At 40.5% G+C, this 20,087-nt stretch overlaps 1 protein-coding gene across 5 annotated transcripts in view; it reads right to left on the bottom strand.

The window, feature by feature from the left end:
• MYSM1 (Myb like, SWIRM and MPN domains 1) overlaps positions 1-17,555 on the bottom strand; it is a 31,254-nt gene extending 13,699 nt beyond the window's left edge. For 3 of the 5 annotated variants that reach the window (XM_073357541.2, XM_078854118.1, XM_073357539.2), the window contains exons 1-11: positions 17,439-17,554; positions 14,063-14,138; positions 13,753-13,823; positions 12,397-12,474; positions 12,240-12,266; positions 11,623-11,701; positions 7,878-7,976; positions 6,193-6,971; positions 4,523-4,653; positions 1,565-1,668; positions 55-132 (exon numbers count right to left, since the gene is read on the bottom strand). In XM_073357541.2, coding sequence (XP_073213642.1) covers positions 55-132; positions 1,565-1,668; positions 4,523-4,653; positions 6,193-6,971; positions 7,878-7,976; positions 11,623-11,701; positions 12,240-12,266; positions 12,397-12,474; positions 13,753-13,823; positions 14,063-14,138; positions 17,439-17,515 — 1,599 coding nt within the window. In that variant the 5' untranslated portion in view covers positions 17,516-17,554. Of the gene's footprint in view, positions 1-54; positions 133-1,564; positions 1,669-4,522; positions 4,654-6,192; positions 6,972-7,877; positions 7,977-11,622; positions 11,702-12,239; positions 12,267-12,396; positions 12,475-13,752; positions 13,824-14,062; positions 14,139-17,438 lie in introns of all 5 variants that reach the window. The other 2 variants (XM_073357536.2, XM_073357540.2) reach the window with 2 other exon arrangements.
• Positions 17,556-20,087: the final 2,532 nt, after the last annotated feature.

The following is a 20,087-nucleotide window of genomic DNA, read 5'->3' as shown; positions in this document are numbered from 1 at the left end:
AAATGGTTAGCAAGAACCGTATCTACCAGAACAGTTTAAAAATACAAGAGTTACCTCAAATGTCTGTCCTTCTAAATCCTTGGCATCACACCAGTTTCCCCAGGGGTCTCGCACACGCCGTCTTCTTGTACGCTGTAGGAAGAAGATAAAATACTAGTCAAACATCATCAATCCATGCACGTCAAAGCACTGACATTTGCTGAATTTAATCAGCCATAAAATGACATCCAAATGGCCAGTGGCTCATAAGCATTATGACTCCCACAACAATCCCACTGAATAACACAGAACTCTTTACTTTGGTTTATACTCAACAGTTGGCAACCTTTCTAGAAATAAATCCGGAAAGGTTTTCCTTAAGCGGTACAGTAAATACCTGAGTAAAGATCCATGGATCCATCCAGCTAGTACAAACAGCATGGTTTATTATATGTGGACTTGGAAGATTTCTCTCTTTTTTTCCAATTTCAAGAAATATTGATTTTTATTTTTAAATTTTTAAGAGTTTTTATTTTTACAGTTATGGGAAATTGGGCGGTGGGAGGATAGAGTTGGAGTTAGGCCAGCACTGACACTACGTCTACATGGGGCTCCTTGTGTGGCCGAGGGGCCCAAGATACTGAGGCGCTAGGTACCAGGGAGGCCTGGAGAAACAAAGACCCTTAGCTAAGGCTCCAAGGACAATGACGAGCCCCTGGCTGCAGGGAAGGCCACAATTCCTGCCAGAACAGCCCCCGCACTCCTGGTTGCTGAGTGAATGAGTGAGCAGGGCCGTGACAACAGAGCTGTAGGTGACTCCCTGTGCTGCCACATTACAGGTGACACCCATTCCCTGCAGGCGCATGGTGTGGGGAAGGCTGCGATCATGGCAGGGCAGAGCAGACACACCCAGACAGAACCACAAGGGGAGGTGGAAGATGAGCTGCCAGCTACAAGGAAACCATACTGTTGCCAAACGGCCCTGCCCCCAAGCAGGACTTCAGCCTTCCCTGCACCTGCAGGGATCAAGCATCATCAGCCATGCAAGAAGCTCTCTGCAGCTTCGCTGTCAAGACCCGCTCACTCCCATAACAGCACCACTGCAGAAGGCTCAATCTATGGTGCCACAGACCCAATACTACCCAATCCCTGCAAGCACAAGGTGCAGGAGCGGGAGGCTGCACTTGCATCAGCTGTTACTTATGGATATTTTTTTATCAGTTTCAGTGTGTCAGCTGAAATCAACATTTATGGACATCAATTTAAATCGAATACTGCCAAGACTAAGTATACTGGTAAATAATTGCAAATCGTGATGCAAACAGTATTGAGTATGGCTCATGCTTTCTGCATAACATTTTTTATTTCATATATGGATTTTCTTTTCTGTCAATAGAATAGTAATTAGGACAGGTCTGACAAAGAGTAACACTGGTGCTAAAGCAGACACTTGACTCAAAGAACGCTCAGGAAAGTGATTGAAGCTGAATGGGTTAAGAAGAAATTCAGAGAGATGCCCTGTATCGAAAGTGAAAGCTGAAGAGGCCCTATCACTGACACATGCAACTTTTTATTTTCATCTTACCATGGACTGCAAACGCTGAGCAAGCTGGTATGCTTCTATGGTGTCTTTGCCTTCTTTGGATCGTGTTTTGTCAGCGGGTTGTGGTCTGTTATACACAGCCTGTTCTATAGGAATGCAGAGCGCACATGTTATTTCCCACTAATCCTGGTAAATAAAAATTCCATATTTAATAAAAATCTCAACGAGGAGGTATTACTCTATGATAAAGCAATAGTATAGTCATCTGGTCCTCACTCAGCAGCATACCAACTTTAAGAAAGGAAAACTTTGTTCTTATCTGTGATTTTTCTTTCTAAGACCCACCGTGTCCAGCAGTCTGTACGGTGCGGCATTCTCCCTCCTCCAACGGTTGGAGGCAGAACAAAGATTCACGCACAGCTAGGGGCCAAGATCACCACCTGGGGAGAATCCCAGAATGATGGCTTCCAAAGCTGAAAATTACTAGCTGTGGGGCCAATATGAGTCAATCAAGAGTATGGGGGTCTTTTCCTTTACTATCTTTTTTCTCATCCTTGCCAGTAGAGGTACGTGGAGAAAGCCATAAAGTAAGCATTAGGGCCACCTTTGAGACGGAACATTGATTCCTTCCCTTGAGGCAAAGATCTGTGATTGGAGCCCTGAACTTTTTCTACACCTCCTGAAATAGAGAAAGATTCAAGCTCCAGGTCCTTCCTGCTGAGCCTTTATGTGGATAGCTTAGAGGGGGGAAGATAACTCTCTGAGAAAGTCAAAAAATGTATCACTTCCTTGTGGACGGACAAAGATTTAGTTCCTTGTTGGCTGATGTATGCAACTGTAGTGGTGTCATCAGCTGTGAGATACACGAGGCTGGTGCACTGGCTTTTGAAAGTAGAGGAGGGTTAGCCTGATGATCCTGAGCTCTAGCTCATTTACATACCTCTTCTTCTCCAAACTGGACAAAGTCCCGTGAGCCACTGTCCTGTTGAGGAATGCTCCCCATGTATGAAAGTTTGCTGTGATGGTGATCATGAATTTCACCAGTTCTGATACTGGACACACTGTTGGAATCTTTAAGGATGATTCAGTCCACCACTTGAGGGAGGAAGTGATTCACTTTGGAACTGTGATTCTCTGTTTCTGATTGATTGCAATTTCTTCCTATGATAAGAGAAAATCATCTAAGCTTCCTTAGATGAAATCTGGTCTGCTGTAGAGTATCTACACATGGAACTAGCATACTGAGGAGCTGTATCAAGGACTTCTAGGGATGTCTGATGACCACATGACACTTGGTGAATTAAAGAGGTCTCCTGTTGTCTCTCCTCTGAAATGGTGTCTATGATCACTCCTAAAAGCAAAAGTCACTGAAATAGCTAGAGAAGAGTCTTCTGCATGTTCATCAGAAACCCATCGTCCCAGATGCAGATTACAATCTCCTGTAGATGCTGAAGGGCGATCTGATAGTCTCCTTTTCAGGTACTTGTCCAAAGCAGGGAGAAACATATACCCCCTTTCTCTGAGAATGCAAGACCACCAGGATCTTTGTGAAGACTCGTGGGGCTGACATTAGTAAGAATGGGGGGAGCCCTGTACTGAAAATGCTTCCCATTATAACAGAAGGGCAGAAATTTCCAGTGACTCGCCCTGATTATCACATGAAGGTAAGCCTCCTTGAGATTTACTGAAGTCATTAAATACTGGAGTGATAGAGTTGTAATGATAGACTTTAGTGTTTTCAATCAGAACTTCAGAGACCCGGTGGATTTGCTGAAGGATTTGAGATCTAAGATGGCTCATGTCCCCATTCTTTAGGGTCACTAGAGTACCAAGTACACCCCATAAAATCTGTCTTGTTGGTTCCAGCTATACCGCCCTAATGCCAAGAAGGCTTTTACTTTTTGGTGTTTGGTTAAGTTGTTTGATCTGGGAAATTTGAATGTATCTCTGGGGAACTGCTAAGTTTGATGGCATAACCCTGTAGAATTGCCTGTAGCATCCATTTGTCCAAAGTACATGTCTCCCATATCTGGGTAAATTTCTGAAGCCTCTTCCCAAGTTAAGAGGTCTTCTTGGAAGTGGGGCCCCAGACATGGTCTGAAGCAAACCTTGCTTAGAAACCCATAGTTCTAGGAGTCTCCAGTTAGTCAAATTCAAGACGTTTTTGCTAGTCCAATCCTGAAGGCTTTGCTACAACAAGGAGACCCCATGTTTGCCCAGGAGTGGAGGCAGAGAACTCAAGTTATCCACAAAGAGGCTGTCCTGGCCCCAGGCTGGCTGTCAATCTTTGTTCTGCCATCAACCAACAGAGTGAGGAGGAACATTGCATGGTACAGACTGTAGGACATGAGGAGGGGCTCTGAGAATTATGTACGTTCACGCACAAGACACCTGTGGTTCCTTCAAACTATATACCAGGTTAGCTAAAGAAACAGGTTAAACTGCTAGTTTTCAATAAGTTATGCTTCTCCCATCTTATGAGAAAGTGCAGTCAATAAATAAAATCCGTACTTGAAGATACCAAGTATTTTGAAAATTTAAAAGCAAATCAAAAGCACAATTTATTTTCTTTCAGAAGGTCTATAATCTTAGAGCCAGAGTCTGCAACCTTGATACCTACTAGTACCTACTCTTACAAGTAGCCCATTAGGATTTACATGATGACAGGGTTGGGAGGTCAAACAGGTCACAATGCCATTATGTGAGGTATCTGCCCCAAAGAGCTTACATGAAACAAGGGTGACTGGAGACTTCAGAGAAAAAGGGAGATGGAATGAAGACTACCCACATGTATAGTTTTGATTGGACTGAATGCAGAAGGTACTCAGCAATGAATTTAACTCGAAAAATTCTTTTGAAAAATACAATTTTTTCTCTCCCTTGATTTTTATATCTCATGTAACATACACAGCTTATCAAAATGGTTTCTGACCAATTACAGATATTGTTAACATCGTGGTTATAATTTGAATGGATGCAGATTAAAATGTTTTTTTTTACCACAACCAAAGTTAATTGCTCCTATTAACTCCAGGTACGTGTGTATCCGTCCAATACAGTTAACATCACCACAGTTCTTAAGGCCTGGCCGTACTGAAGTCTTATTCAGGTATTTAGGTTTACATCGCTCCCTAAAATAAACCATAGAACATTTTCAAACAAAAAGAAAATGGATCAGTAAAAAGAAAAAAGATAGCTTAATTGTCCTGTGAAGCCATTTGAATTTCCTTGTATTTTTTCTACAGGAATTATTGGAAGATTCTGACTATTTAACATGTGTAGCACTCTGACAAAGAATGCTAGTGGTATCAGGCTTATAATCACCCCCAAAAAGCTACTCATGAAGTAGGATTGTACTGTTTGAGTGGTTGTTTTCTAAAGTACATTCTATGAAAAACAAAATATGGAATAGTCAGAGTATTCATACAGATATCTAAGTTTAATAAAAAAATGCAAATTTATGATGGTGTTTGAGGCTGTGCAGATTTATTCAAATACATGCATAGGGAAAAAGATATCCCCACACAGCATAAAATATAAGCCCTGGAAATGAATGGTGCCAGGGAGCAGCAAGTTATTGAAATGAAATGATCTTGTTAAAATAAAATACTTGTGTCCATTCCGTGTCACATGTTCTACTGTATTAAACAATTATTTTAGTAACTGCATAAACAACTTGTAGGTTAATGTGGGATAATCCTGTTTTTTATCTTTCATGCACATTTACTGCTTTGAAGTCTGTCAAAAATTTCCCTAGAAAAATGGGAGCTTACAACTACTCCAGAACTAGTGAATAGGTTATCAATTTATAAGGCAATTAAACTAGAGCTGAGAGAATATTGTAATATTTTTAAAGTGAGTACAGTTAAACTCAGAAAACAAAGCTACAGGAGAACAAATTGCACGGCAAATTAGCCTGTCATAGTAAAAACATGGGTTCCTTAAAATGGTTTCATGAAGATATACTGTACAATATTCAAGACTCTGAATAGTGCTCCCTGTTGAGAAGAACCCATTTTAAAAATGGTTTTGATTATCACTTTTTGCTCTAACATAGCCACTAAAGAGTTTCTATTTCTATAAATTCTATAAATTCAGTCTCCTACCTGTCCCAGACTGAAGAACAGACACACATTACCGACATCACTAGAGAACAACTTGCGTGGGAATTTTATGTAAGGTCTGAAGGACAGGATCCAGAATATAGAAGACATATACCAGACCCATGAATATATTGTGATATGCATCCCATCTACATACCATTACTGTGTGATAATAACTGCAAAGTAGTGCACTAACCAGTATTACTCTATTTTCTCTTTCCTCTTTTGGTGTAATACGCTAAATTGACAAAACTGGAGAAAGAATTCTAGAATAAATTCTAGCCATGTGTTTTGAAAATGGACACCCATTTTCATAATGCTTCAAAACTTTTTAATTGTTGAAATGTAGAATGTTCCTTTATATTTAAGAAAAAAGGGAAGAGGGGAGGGATACCCCATCCACAGCCAATGCTGTTACTTCTCAATCTTGTGAAAACAGCTAAAATATCAGCATTTTGGCAGCATTCTGAGCTAGGCCATTAATTCCATGACTGTTCTAACTGCATCAAAACAGCACATCAGCAGCCTTAATCACATATGTTATAAAATGAAATCAATTTATCTTACCACTGATCTAAAATGTAATTTCTAATTTTCAGATAGCGCTCTGGTGTTTTGGCCTGACGTCCCTCAAAAAATTCTGGAATAGCTTGCTTTTCTTCTCCCAGAATGATATTTCTATCAATTTCCACTTCTTGATCAGGTGGCTTAAGCTCCTCTGCTTCTTCTTGATTTTCTTCATCCAATTGGCAAGAAGGATGGAAAAGCATTTCATTATTAACTAAGTCCTTCTGCTCTTCATTAAGTTCTTGATCAACTAATTGCTTGGTGTCATCAAAGGTCCCTTTCCTGTCTTGCTCACTTTTCTCTGTAAATTCATTAAATTGCAGATAAACTGATTTCACAGATTCATCACCATTCACGCTCTGTTTCTCAGAGCATGTGGCTGCAATGTCTGGAAACTCCAGTGCTTCTACCTTGCCTTGCTCGGCCTTTTGAAAGTTGTCTTCTGCAAACTGGGGAATTGCAAAATTGTATCCAGCAGACCAAAAAGTGTGTTCTCTTCCTCTGGTTTCTTGAATTGGACTCTTCGGAATATCAGTTAATTTAGATTTGCCAGGTTCCGGTGGGGGTGCATGAGAAAGCAGCTCATCCATTTCATCCGTGATATCTACTTCTTCATCATCCGATAGCTTTTCAATTTTCACTACATTCAGGTTGGGGTCTGCACGGCCCCTCAGGTTTGCCGGTGCCCATGCCACCACCTTCTCTCCTTCATCCTCAACAGGAAGACTATTGCTGCTATACTGACTTTGTTCCTCTTTTTCAGAGTCATCAGTTTTTGCCTTAAAGTATAAATGGATTATAAGAAAAATTAAGCATACCCCAATAATGAAGTTTAAATGTAAAAGAACACTATTAAAATCAATGGCATAATCAATTTGGTTCAGTCTAGAGGGATCATTAAGTTTTATGTATTAATTTACAAAGCTTGCCTTTGTCAAATTGGGTTCAACGTTCAATTTTCATGATGTTCTCCTTCAAAGGGCAGTCCTATATTTCATTATTTTATACTTATATATATAAAAAAGGGATTAAGACAGGACTGACTGGCAAAGCTTCCAGAATTGTGGACATCTAGCATTACAGTTAGCATTCATCGGCTAATTCATCTTCTCTCAGCTCATTTTACTTATAAGAAACTATACATTAAGGAAATCATCTTCAGGTTTTTCTTACTGATTTTTGTTTTAAAAAGTAAAACATTGAAAAAATGCAGACTTTAAGGAACTTATGCAGCATTATAGATGTGCATGACACTTTATATTCAAAATAAGACCGGTCCAAAGGATATTAATGTATGTATTTATTAGTAGCTAAAGTACACACAATTGTCTTTTAAAAAAAGGTCCCAGAAGAGTTCAACTGGCAGTCGGAAATTACATTACACTGGACAGTTGCAACTTCTAAGTAGTCAGAGGCCAATCTGTTTTCAGTCTAGCAATATACTCCAAGTATGTGGGTGTCCAATAAAACAAACCATATTGTTTATTGCTTGTTAGAGCATTTAAAATTCCCAACAAGATTAGAATAATTCCAAACCAAGTCAAATTTCAGATTTAAAAATCAGCAGATAAGCAATATTTCAATGATAATATCCCATAAATGCATGTTTGCATTCAAAATATATGATAGGAGCATACTTGCCTCACTGCCTTTTTTACTAACAGAAAATGACATTTCATGTTTACCTTGTTCTTAAAGTATTGCCTGGCATAGCTCTTTACTTGTAGAACAGTGCGACTTCCAATCAACTTGGCAATTTTTGTCCATCTTCGGCCAAATTTAGCCTAGTGTGACAAAACGAATTAAAATCAACCAATCTTTTCTACATCTAGGTATCATTCTTTATGTAAGAAGAAAGTTTTACAGAAGTAATTATTTATTAGAAATAAAAAATACTACTCGATCCTTGCGAAAAGTCCCATTACCTAGACACTGGACAGCCAGAAATTATGTTTAAGCAGTAAGTGTTATTAATTCACTGCCCCGATCTTGAAAGCACTAAAAAACATAATGCTTACTACCTTGAGGAGTCCCACTGAAGCTAATTAAGCATTTGCAGGACTGGGTCATGCATTTGTGTAATACTGTAGTATTCTGCATTCCACTCTTGCACACAAAAGAGCTCAACTTACTCGAAGTCTGAACCACAACTTAAATCTGCATCTAAGTTGCTTAAATTAAAAGTTTCCTCAGAGAGGCGTTCACAGCATACAATAGCTTGCTACAAAATCAACTGACCTTTTTCCCTTTTAAGAGTTAAATACTGAATTATAGAAGTCTCATTAAATTAAAACACTACTCTAAATTTAAATAAGCCTTTTGGAACTCTGGTCCTGCTCCTTCCAAACAGGTCCATAGTTGAACATACCCACCTCATGCCATTTCTTAACTACACTGTATATAAAAAGTAAAAACCCAAAAGTTCATGTATGTGACATCCATTCCAAATCCTCTGAATGAATAAAAGACCAGATTTAGACTCTGATCTCGCAAAGATTTATGCACATGCTTAATTTTATGCACTTAGTGTCCCACCAAAGTCAATGGAACTACTCACAGAATTAAGAATATACGTTGAGTTTCTGCAGGATCGGGGTCTTTAATTATGCACAAAAGGCAATGCTAATGCAACCTCAAGATTAAGATTTTTCAAACTTTAAAATATGGTTCTACTTGAAAACGATTAAAAGCTGCATTGGGGGAAATCAAAATTTATTGTGGCCCCATGTCAAATGTGCTCATTTTAAAGTGAAAAGATTATTTTTCCTAACTGCCAGTCCAACACATTTACCCCAGGTTCTAAAAGTCAAACTCGGTTCTTTCCTTTACATACATTACCACCTATAACAGATAGATATACAGCAGGCCTAATTCTGCCCATGCCAAATTCTTCCATTGAGTCTAAATGCAAATTGACACATATGTATCTGTGCTAGACTGAGGGTGTTATAATATCAGATGAGTGAATCTAATCAGGAAGGCTGCATTGGTTCACGTTAAAGGTGAATGCTTACTATGAAGCTAAGTCCCCAACAACGTTCCCTCTAATTTTTTCCACCCATATACGGAATAAATTTTGTTATGTGCACCAAGGTAATGTGCGGACGTGCACCACCAGTAGAAATAAAAAACCTAGATATAATATATATATTTTTTAAAAGTTACCAATAGGGATAACTACTCCAGCCAGGACAAGACAGGCATTTTAGAATTCACTACTCAAAGAATTCAATTTAAGTGTAAGAGAGAAATAAAAATTATGAAATGCACAGACCAGTCAAAAAACTAAAATAACACACTTTGAAAGACTATAATTACAGAGAATATAAGTGTACTGCAGGAAGTACCAAGAAGTAACAACAACAGGTGTGTGACACAGACTGTGCGTGCTGACTGCTAGGGAAGTTTCTGAAAGACTCCCGTACACAGTTTCTCTTTAAGGCACTCACTGAAAGCTCTCCTCCTCCTGAACCATGTCTCCCCTCCCCCACTCTGCAGAAGTGGGGTACATGGGCAGGGGGAGAGAGAGTGTGAGTGAGTAAGTGAGTGTGTGTGTGTGCTGGCTGCTGCAGAAGTCTCTGAGAGACGTGTGCTGTCTCTTTAAGGCACTCACTCACCTGAAGGCTTGTTCAGACCTCAGAGCTGCTGTAAGTTCTGAGCCCTGTCCCCTCTACCCTGCTCTGTGGAGATGGGGTACAGGGGCTGGGGGATACCCTGACATAAGCACCTTCCTTCCCCCCCACTCTGCACAGCCAGCAGGAGGGTCCCAGGAGCAGCTGCAGGAGCAATGTGGCTGCAAAGCAGTGGGGGTGGAGGGGCACCTGAATACAAGCTGCTGGCTGGAAGTGCCTGGCTCTGCTAATCAACTGCATGGCACTTGAATCTCTCCTGGGCAGATGTCCAACTGCACAACTTACAGGGAACACAGGCCCCCAGTTATTCAAGAAGCTCCCCATTAGAGGACCCAGGCACCGTTGCAGGTCTGGGGTCTGAAGTTCCCATGTAGGGAGGCATAATACTTTGCATCCATCTAAATACTGTTTAAGTAGTATTACTTTCAATATTCTATAGCAATATGATTTTCAAAGTCAAAGTAGGCCCATTAAAAAGCCATGTCCACTACAACATTCAAAGGCACTGCTTGTAAAGGGCTGTTTGCTTGACAAAATACAACTTTCTATACCCCGCTATTTTAGTTGGAGATGTTTAAAAGAAAGTTACAAGAGTTAGAATTTTTTTAATGGCGAAAATTTATTTTTTACATTGTCTTTATAAGAAAAAATTGATTCAATATTTTTTCTCAAACTTTCAAGACAATATTAATGTTTTGAAGAAACCAGGGCTGAAAAACTTTCACCTGTCAGGCTGATGTTTGCTAAAGTTATGAACAACATGAGATTAGAATAGAAATGCTACAGCAGCCTTTACTTTAGCTGCTGTTAGTGCACCTTCTATTATATTACATATATACAAGCTTTCAAAAGAAAAGCATGCTTACAAAAATCATTAGACGTAATCATTGCAATGACACTACAAGGACACAACTTGCAATCATCCATCCAAGTAGTAATTAAAACTAATTCTGACGTGTTTTACATGTCAGATTAGATATATCATCCAAAAAACAGCAAAGCCCTCTGTTTTCAAGCAACGAGCTAGCAAAGCCTTGTTAAAATCAATGAGACTGTGAAGGTCCAGGGATTCACCCACCTGGATCTCCTCGTATTGTCAGGGGCCTGTGTCTGTTTATTGTCGTTTTTTCGCAGAGCAATAGGTAAGAGAAAAATAGTTTTAGAAAATCTGACTGGAAGTCACAAAAATTAGCAGGACGATTCAGGGATTGGTGTATTTATTACATATGTTATAGTAATGTCTAGAGGCAACAACCAGGCTGGGGAACCACTGTGTTGTACTCTTTACCAACATATAAAAAAAAGCTCCAAAGTGCGTATATTAGCGTCTGAGGAAAAAAATCAGTTTTTTTCAGTTTACTAGATTTCAGGGCACCCCTTCACGTTTGACACTTCCTTTGTAAACTACAGCACTGCTATTGTAACACTGCAATAGACAAATCAGTAGCCCGTGGGACAGTCTAAGGCCCAAATCCTGCAACTGGATCTGGGCAGGCAGACCCTTGTGGACAAACCAAGCTGTGTTGATTTCGATGGAGATTCGCAAGCTATGTGACTGTGTGACCAAGGTCTGAGTGTGCCTGATTTACTATTCCACTGTTAGCAATTGGAAATTATTTTTAACAAGTTAAAAATGAAAAATTAGCAACTTAGTGCGCTGCAATTATTTTTATTTTGCAATGAGAACTCCATTCATTTTTTATGAAAAAGGGTTAATATTGCATTTTTTTTTAAATTAAGCTAGTTTTTTTGGTTTGTTTTTTACAGAAAACTGAACACTGAAAAATACAATATTTACCAGTCCTTGTTCAAATAGCTCTTTTTCTTCGATTGTCCACTTTAGTGAGCAGCTAGTTGATTTTGTCGGTGAGCGAACCCTAAAAGAATAAGAAAATGGAAGTGCCTTTTTAATGAATGTGCATCTCCAAAAGATTGCAACAATTTCTGAAATGTGGATTATATTTCTTCAATGGAAACTTATAGGATTTGTTTTAAACGTTTATACTCTTGATGAGAGAACTAATTCTTCCAGGTTTTTGTATTACAGAAGCTAATTCAAGGCAGCACAACACCCATCCACAACTTATTTTGCAGAGGTTGGATGGAGGGGAGAATGTGGGGGACACATGCAACAAGGAAACTGCAAGCACTAGGAAGCCAACTGTAATTGTTCTTTTTTGTGATGTGGACATGTGTCCTTCAGAAATCCAATTAATTTAATACAGGCCATTTAACGGTCAAATGGCAATGTCTGTCAGGTTGACAATGTCCCTTTAACTATCTTACACAAGTAAAGAAACAAGACTAAATGTTAAAGGGGAGGTAAAACTGACTTTTTATGCTAGTGTTCTGTAACTTAACATAAATGAAAAAGAGCACTTAAAAATACAACTCAATTATTCAAAAAGTACCTACATGACTTTTCCCGTTTTCTTATGTGGACTGTAAAACAAAAAAAATAACGGTGACTGCTGATCATCTAAGCAAATATATATTTTAAAGAAAGTCTCATTCCTGCCCCAAATTTCTACTATTTCATCATTTCTTCCACCCTCCCCAAAAGCAATTTTACCTTTTCACAGATTTTTTGTCACCTTCCTTTTGATCAAGCCATATTTTTTCTGGAAGCGATTTATTAGATAAGTAATACCTGTAATCTTTACTAAGGAATTTTTGGATACACAGAACAGAACTATATACACACAAAAATTCTGATAAAATTGTCACCGGTTTAAAATACTATTGAGTTAAACAAAGGAGGAAGTGACTGTTTGACTTAGAAATAATGTGAGTATGTTGTTTACAAATAAACTAGACATTCTGCTTCCTCCACAGCCTGTTTTCCCTTATGACTTTGACACAGTAGTAGGACATTTTCTTCTCATCAATGTCAAACGCCACAGCCTTTTTGCAATTCAAATCTGAATAATTTATTCCCATGGCAAAAACATTCTGTACTGACATTTTGTTGTTCCTCTGTAAAGTACTTCACTTCAAAGGAAAAAGGACAGGAAAACTGAGGTAACTCACATTTGTTAATAGGGTCACCAACTATTTGGGATTAAGTATCTCAGCAACATTAGGAGCTCTCATATTGTCAAGAAGCGTGAAGTGTTTCTCAGAAGTGGCATTAAAAGAGCTCTTGCAATGAATGGGTATTTTTTACCACTCAAGATATGAGTGAATGTGAAGTGAAAAAATCAGGAGACTCATGAAGTTTGGGGCACCTGAACTTTATGGATGTGTATATGAAAATTCCCTTGAAATAAAATACTTTGCAGTTATATAGACTCTGTCATCTGAGAAATGAAATGTGCTTTTTATGCATTAATAATCCTCACAACACCCATATGAGGTATTACTACCAAACCCATTTTAAAGATGGGAAATGGGCACAAAAAGGCTAAGGGTACATCTACGCTGAAAAGAAAAACCTGTGACACCAAGTCTCAGAACCCAGATTAATTGACTCAGGCTTGTGGAGCTAGGGCTGAGGGGCTAAAAATAGCAGTGTAGAAGTTTCCCACAACCCGTAAGGAGGGAGGTCTCAGAGCCTGGGCTCCAGCCCAAGTAGGACCGTCTACACTGCTATTTTTATCTCCGCAACATGAGCTCCATGAGCCCGAGTCAATTGACCCAGGCTCTGAAAGTCGGTGTTCCAGGTCTTTCATTGCAGTGTGGACGTACCCTATGAGACTCGCCAAAGCCTGAGGAAGCTGAGGGTTGCAGAGTGGCTGAACAGGGTACTGAATTCAGGTGTACTATCTCATACTTCCATGCTCTAACTACTGGAGCACAATGCTTCAAGTTCAGTAAACACTAATCTCTTTAAAAAGAATCCACTATATATCTGCTTCCTACTAGGACAGAGGATTTTATTTTGCCCTAAGAAAGGAACAGACATATAAGCAATTTGATAAAAGGATACTCTTCTTCCAACAACATTTTCTCAATCACGGCCCTGTTCTCTTCACTAATGTTGCTATCCAGTGTCCATGGCTGGAAATGACAGACATTTTTCAATTATCTTCTTTGACACACAAATATCTAATACTTCCTCTAAAGCAAAACCAATCACAGGTTGATTTTTTTTTTTTTTAGAAAAGATAAAAACATTAATTTATGTTCTCAAGTGGCTGGGGAAGAAATACAAAGTTTTGAAAATCTCTGTGAAAGATATACCATTCATTTAAAACAGACAAACAAACCAAAAAGACTATTTCCTATAAACTACTTACAAGGCTGTTATCTGTTCTCCAAGATGAATCAAGGTAGTGATCTTGCAATAAGCCAGAAGCTATGTTTTCATAGTCTCTGTAATAAAATTTTCAATCATTTTAAAGAAGGAAAAAAAGTTTTGAAAGTTCATATAGTCAGTAATGCAAACACTTTAAAAGAAAACAGGTAACCTTGTCAGAACTGACATAAAAATTTGGACTTTTATAGTGTTACTTGTATTCATTAACATAAGAATGACAGAGAGATTCTAAAATTAAAAGGGGTCACTTATATTTTGTAGAAATATTATGTAGGGCTAGCCTTTCATAAGTTTTCCATTGGGCAAAGTGTAAATGGCCCCCTCACAGAAAGGGACCTAACCTTTTCTTCAATATTTTTCAAACTGTTAGGGCTCTTACTATCTCTCCCTTCATGCTGTAGAATTATGCATAAAGTATCAGCAAAATCAATTTCTGTTTTACTGAAAAGTTAAAAATTTTCTTCCAAAAAAGACTGAAAACAAAGTGGGAGCAAAGCTGTGAAGTATAAAAACACAACACAGGCAACAGAGTCTCGTAGTTGCTAGAAGACAGAAGTTTTATTTTCAGCTGTCACTGCCTTCTTGTGTGATCCTCATTTAACCTCTCTATCCCTCAATTTCCCCATCTGTAAAATAGGAATAATAACCCCCTTGGTAAAGGTGCAAGATCCCTGGAGGAAAGGTGCTATTTTAGAAAAATGTAATTCTTAAGGAAAATCAAATATCAGTCTTTAATAAAAAACAAATAAACAAGACTGATAACCTTCACATGTACTAGTATTTAGGGCTCAGCTGTACAATGATATACCTCATGGCATTAATACTTTAAGAAATCCAGAAACAAGTCCTATGGTTATAGAAGCTCTCATTTTAGTATGCTGCATATGTATGCTAAGTAAGGTAGTGGAAGGAACACTTTCGACTAATAAGCTTTTTTTTTTTTTTTGGTTTAGCTGCATTAAGTAAGAAATATTACTGTAATTGAGAGGAAAAAGGACAATTCCTCAGAGAACTGTTTTGGAAAATATTATGTATTCTTAAAAGCTTTTACATTCCCCTTCAGAAAGGGACAAATCTTCTGAAAGTATTCTGAGTTTAAGATGCTGCTGCTGTATGAAAAATAAACACATCAGCATTTGATTCACTTAGAAGCCATCACTTGAGGTTGATGATGAGGGTAAAGTAGCATCACCTTCCGCTAAGCATAAAAAATTGCACTGAGATTACAAAAGGGGAAAGAGACTGAGGACTGTGGGGTCCCAATGCACATGCAAATCCTTTCAATAAAGGGAAAGCAAAATCCTAAAGTGCCTGGACTTCCTTTATGATCATAAAAAGTAACAACGAGTAAAGAGTTTTTTAAACTTCTCCATCTCTTTCAATGATTCTGTGAAAAACTATTAGCTCATTTACCCCAACATCCTGTCACTCCAGGATTGTTATATCTGTCGTTGCTTTGTCCAGTGTAATCCTGTCATTCTCAGGGCAGGTCTACACATAAAAAGCAGCAGCAGCGTAGCTGCACTGATGTAGCACATTTTTGAGAATGCTATTATGCTTCTCCTGTTGGTGTAATCCTCCTCCTTGAGAGGCAGTAGCTATGTTGATAGGAGAAGCTCTCCTGTCAACATAGTGCTGTCTACGCCAGGGGTTAGGTCAGTACAACTGCATCACTCAGAGGTGTAGATTTTTCACACCCTGAGTGACATAGTTATACTGAAATAAGTTTGTCGTCTAGACCAGGCCTAAGTGAGGCAATTACTATCGCCCTGGGGAAATTACCATACAAACTAATATTTTACTGCTGAAAAACGTTCCCTGATATTCAGCATAAGAGTTACTTAGTTCAACTTCATCTAATTACTAGGAAACTCACCCTTCCCTGAAAACAATTATTAGCCACATGCCCCCCTGAAGTGCTGCTGAAAACAGTTTAACTGCTAAACAAGACTAAACTCTTTTCTCCCACCAGTTCCAGGTACCCCAATGCAGACAATATATCAGTTTCTTAGAGTGGAGAAAGCTCTAATTACAGGTCCCCTTCGTACATACTTTAAAAAAAAAATTCAACTACCTACATAAAATACATTTGACCCAGGACAATCTTTTCAGGACATATACAAAAAATGTGATTTTAGGCATCAGAAAATTTGAGAACCATGAAGATGGGCAATGCATGCAATACACACCCCAGGTTACAAACATCCCACATGGGCTCCTTATACAAAACAGTTTTATTTTATAAAGCACCTGTCACACACACTATGGCTTGGTCTATACTAAAAAGTTATATTGGCATAGATGTCTCAGTTAGGGGTGTGAAAAAACACACCCCTGACTGAGGTATCCATGCCAACAAAACCCCACTAGGGATGCAGCCATGTTGACAAAGGAGGGCTTCTATTGACATAGCTAACTTTATTCCAGGAGGTGGTGTTCTATGCAGACAGAAAAACTTGTGTTGGCAAAGGTCATCTCTATACTACAGGACTATGCCTCAATAGTTATGCCGGTGTAGTGTAGACATACTCTTCATCCCAAAGTTGCTCTGGAGTGTTCAGCATAGATGCAGAAGCAGCTTATTAATATGAGCAAGAGAAAAATTAAGAAGTCTAAAACAGGAAAGGTGAGACAAGTGAAGCAGAGCTACAAATGGGCAGGTCATATTCAGTTTTGCCAACTCTCACGTCTTGCTATATTTTTTCATAAAGCCCCAGCTTCTGGATTCACGTGCTTAGCTCAAAACCTCTCCTCCCCTTTGAAATCAGAGGGGACGTTTCTAACCCTCATGGTTGCGCCCAAAGCTCGAAAACGTGACCTGAGTGGCCCCCTGAAGGCTCAGAAACCAGCCAGTAAACACAACTGGCCCAGAATGGATTGTTCTTTTTCAAAATCGTTACTTTCACACCTATGGGGTCTGAGGCCTGACTCCGGCTTTTCACACGCCTGGGGCAGGCAATGGCGTTTCTATGGCACCTTCTGCCCCCAAGCGCTCTCCACCGGGGCCACTGACACACCGAAGCGCAGGGCCCGGGGAGGGAGGGGGACGCTCTGGCCCCCCCCGACGGGCTGGGCCATGGGAGGATGCCGTGGCCCTGCCGTCCCGGGGGAGAGGCCAGTTCCCACCCGGGCATCCCCTCGCCCGTGCGCTGTCCAGCCAGCCAGCCCGCCTCGGAGCGAGGGGCGCCCGGGGCCTGCAGCCGCGAGGGGGCTGAAGAGGAGGGAGCCCCGATCTCCCCACAGGGGGCAGGGCGCGGAGGGAGTCTCCCCGCGCGGGTGAGCGGTGTCTCGGGGGAGGGGAGGGGACGAGAGCCGAGCTCTCCCGGGGGCGGAGTCTCCCCTCCCCCACCGCTCACCCCCGCAGCGCCCCGCCGGCCGCGGCTGCCGCCGCATCCCCTTCGACATCCACATCCGCCTCCTCCGCGGCCGCCATGGTTCCGCCGCGGCCGCCGTCTGATCGCGCGAGACAGGCGGGGCCACAGGACCACCCCCTCTCCCGCACGTCCGCCCCCCCCCACCCGATGCAACTGAGCAGGCGCAACACTTTGAGCATGCGCAGGACAACGCTTGAAGCCGTGCCCGATGCTCACAGTGCCCTTCCATGATTCTCTTTCTACCCTCTTCGCTCCCTGAGTCAGTATCTGACTCTCCTCGCCTGGCGGAGGAGAGGGGGGAGGGGCAAACACCGGGGGAAAGGGGAGCGACGCCCTAAGGGAAGGGGAGGAGAGGGGCAAATACCCAGGGGAGGGGGAGAAGAGAGGGGCAAATACCCAGGGGAGGGGGAGAAGAGAGGGGCAGCGGAAGGTGCAGAAGTTCAGGTTTGTTGCTGATTCTCTCCTCTCCCCCGCAACCCCCCCCCCCCCCGTCTTCTCCAGCTCACCCTCAGATGTTCATCCCCAGATGTTCAAATCCAGCACCCTCCTTTCAGGATAGGTCTCCGCCCAATGCACCAGCCCAGTGTTCCCCCTACCTCTGCCACGTCTTGCTGGCTGCAGGGTAGAAGTGCCGTGCAATTGAAACAGCGGCTGTCCAGTGCCGTTCGCCTCTCTGCTCCACTTGGAGCTGTTTGAATCCTAAATCAGAGTCACTGTGGCTGGAGATGAAAGTGTCAAAGACTTGGAAGTAGATTAGGCTCCTGGCAGGTTTAGGAACTGGTCTGGTCTGGTTATTTCCTACTGATGTAGTTAGAATAGCGCAAACTTCTAAAGTAGACATTGTAAAGTGCCAAGCACAAGGGGGTCCTGATCTCTGTCCTCCTTGTACTCCAGTATGACTAAGACTGCAACAATATAAAGCAGAGCTTATATCAATGCAGTTTATTCCGCTAGTTATCTACGTTAGGGTCTACATCAATATAGTTGCAGTGGTGCAAATTTTCCCAATGTAGGCAAGACCCTGGTCTTCCTATCGCTATCCAACAGTGCGCAAAAGGGGGATGGAAATCTAGAATCCACTGCTTCAGTCATGTGCTTCTCAAAACTAAGGGACAGGTACCCAGAGAGTACTGTAACTGAGACAGTTTAGGACGGTGATAATGTGGATATGAGGCAAAGGTTCTGATTCAGCATGGCTAGTGTAGATTGCTGAATTGTTTGTGCTTTAAGTGGTTCAATAATGAGTGATGCAAGTCAGTAGTGTATGTACAGCATAAGTGAATGATCATGGGCATAGAGGACATTAGAAACAGAACTGGAGGTCAGGAATTCCTGTCCGAAGCTAGATGTGCTAACATAGCTACTCCCAAGCATGACCTTAGTGTAGTAAGCCATACCAGTGCGTGTAACTTTTTACATCAGTGCAGCATATCTACAGTAAGGGTTTCCATCTGTGCAGCTATATCAATGTATCCTGCAAAAAAAAAAAAAAAAAAAGCATTTGGACAGGTGCACTTTCTAACCTTTTTATAAATTTAACCTAAATAAATAAATGAAATAGAGAATACTTGGTTAAAATGTGCTCCATTCTATTAGGTTCATCTTTGGATTTGTGAAGGCATTAGCTTATAATATAATGGGAGTTCCTGACCGGGTGAATGGACATTTAGCATTGTCTTCTCTGAATTGAAAATAAAAAAACATTCCAACTGTCTGCCCTCATTGTAGGGATTGCCAGTGAGCCCTGCCAAAAGGGGAACATGGGTTGTCTCGGCTAGAGTAAATTACATCCCAAGGAGTGTGATCTCTAATAAGTCTTATGCTGTAGGATGATCAAAGACTCCACTCACCCTGGGCTGAGACTATGAACCTTGGCTATGAAATGCCCCTGTTGTCTTGGAATAAAACTCTGGCACAAGGAGCCCTTTCACTTTCATTGGAAGTGAGGCTGTGAGAAGCTTTTTGTTTTTATTTAGGGAGCTCTGGCTGCATGAAGCCTCTTTCCTCTGGTTATTTTAGTTTTGAACCCTGGAGGAATTGTTTTTTTCAGATGGTCTTGGCTTTCCAGATCTGTTTTTCAGCTCCATAAGAGACCTTTTACCCTTTGTGCTAATTAGATCAACAGGGATAATGATGGGGATGGCAAAATACAGCAAGGGTAAGGATCGTTATCAGGTAAAATATGACTTCAGATTTGGTTCTATTAAAAAGCTTTTACACAATTACCGACCAATAAAAATATGTCCAATTTAAAGAAAAATCCACAGGAAATACTAAAATGAATGAACACTTCACTTCAGTATACGCAGTCTAAACATTTCAGCTTTGTGCTAGAACATGTGAGCTTGAAAGAAACTCATTGCAAACAACTGTGAAACTAACTAGTGTGTTTTCACTGTCCATGCTGAGAAAAGCAAAAAGTAAATAAACGGCATAGTGACATGTAAAACAAAAATTTATTTTTATAATCTTAGTTGCTGCTTGTAACATAGGAAAGGAAATTCGTGTAACAAACATGATTTTAACCAAACAGTAACACTTTAATTAAACTTAAATATACTGGTTAATATTGTATTTAAATATTTAGCACTTTTTGACTAACCCCAACCATCATTGGCCAACCCCAACCAT

The sequence above is a fragment of the Lepidochelys kempii genome, chromosome 8, assembly GCF_965140285.1.
Source record: "Lepidochelys kempii isolate rLepKem1 chromosome 8, rLepKem1.hap1, whole genome shotgun sequence".
Classification (NCBI taxonomy): domain Eukaryota; kingdom Metazoa; phylum Chordata; order Testudines; family Cheloniidae; genus Lepidochelys; species Lepidochelys kempii.
This window is presented reverse-complemented; position numbering and strand designations above follow the sequence as displayed.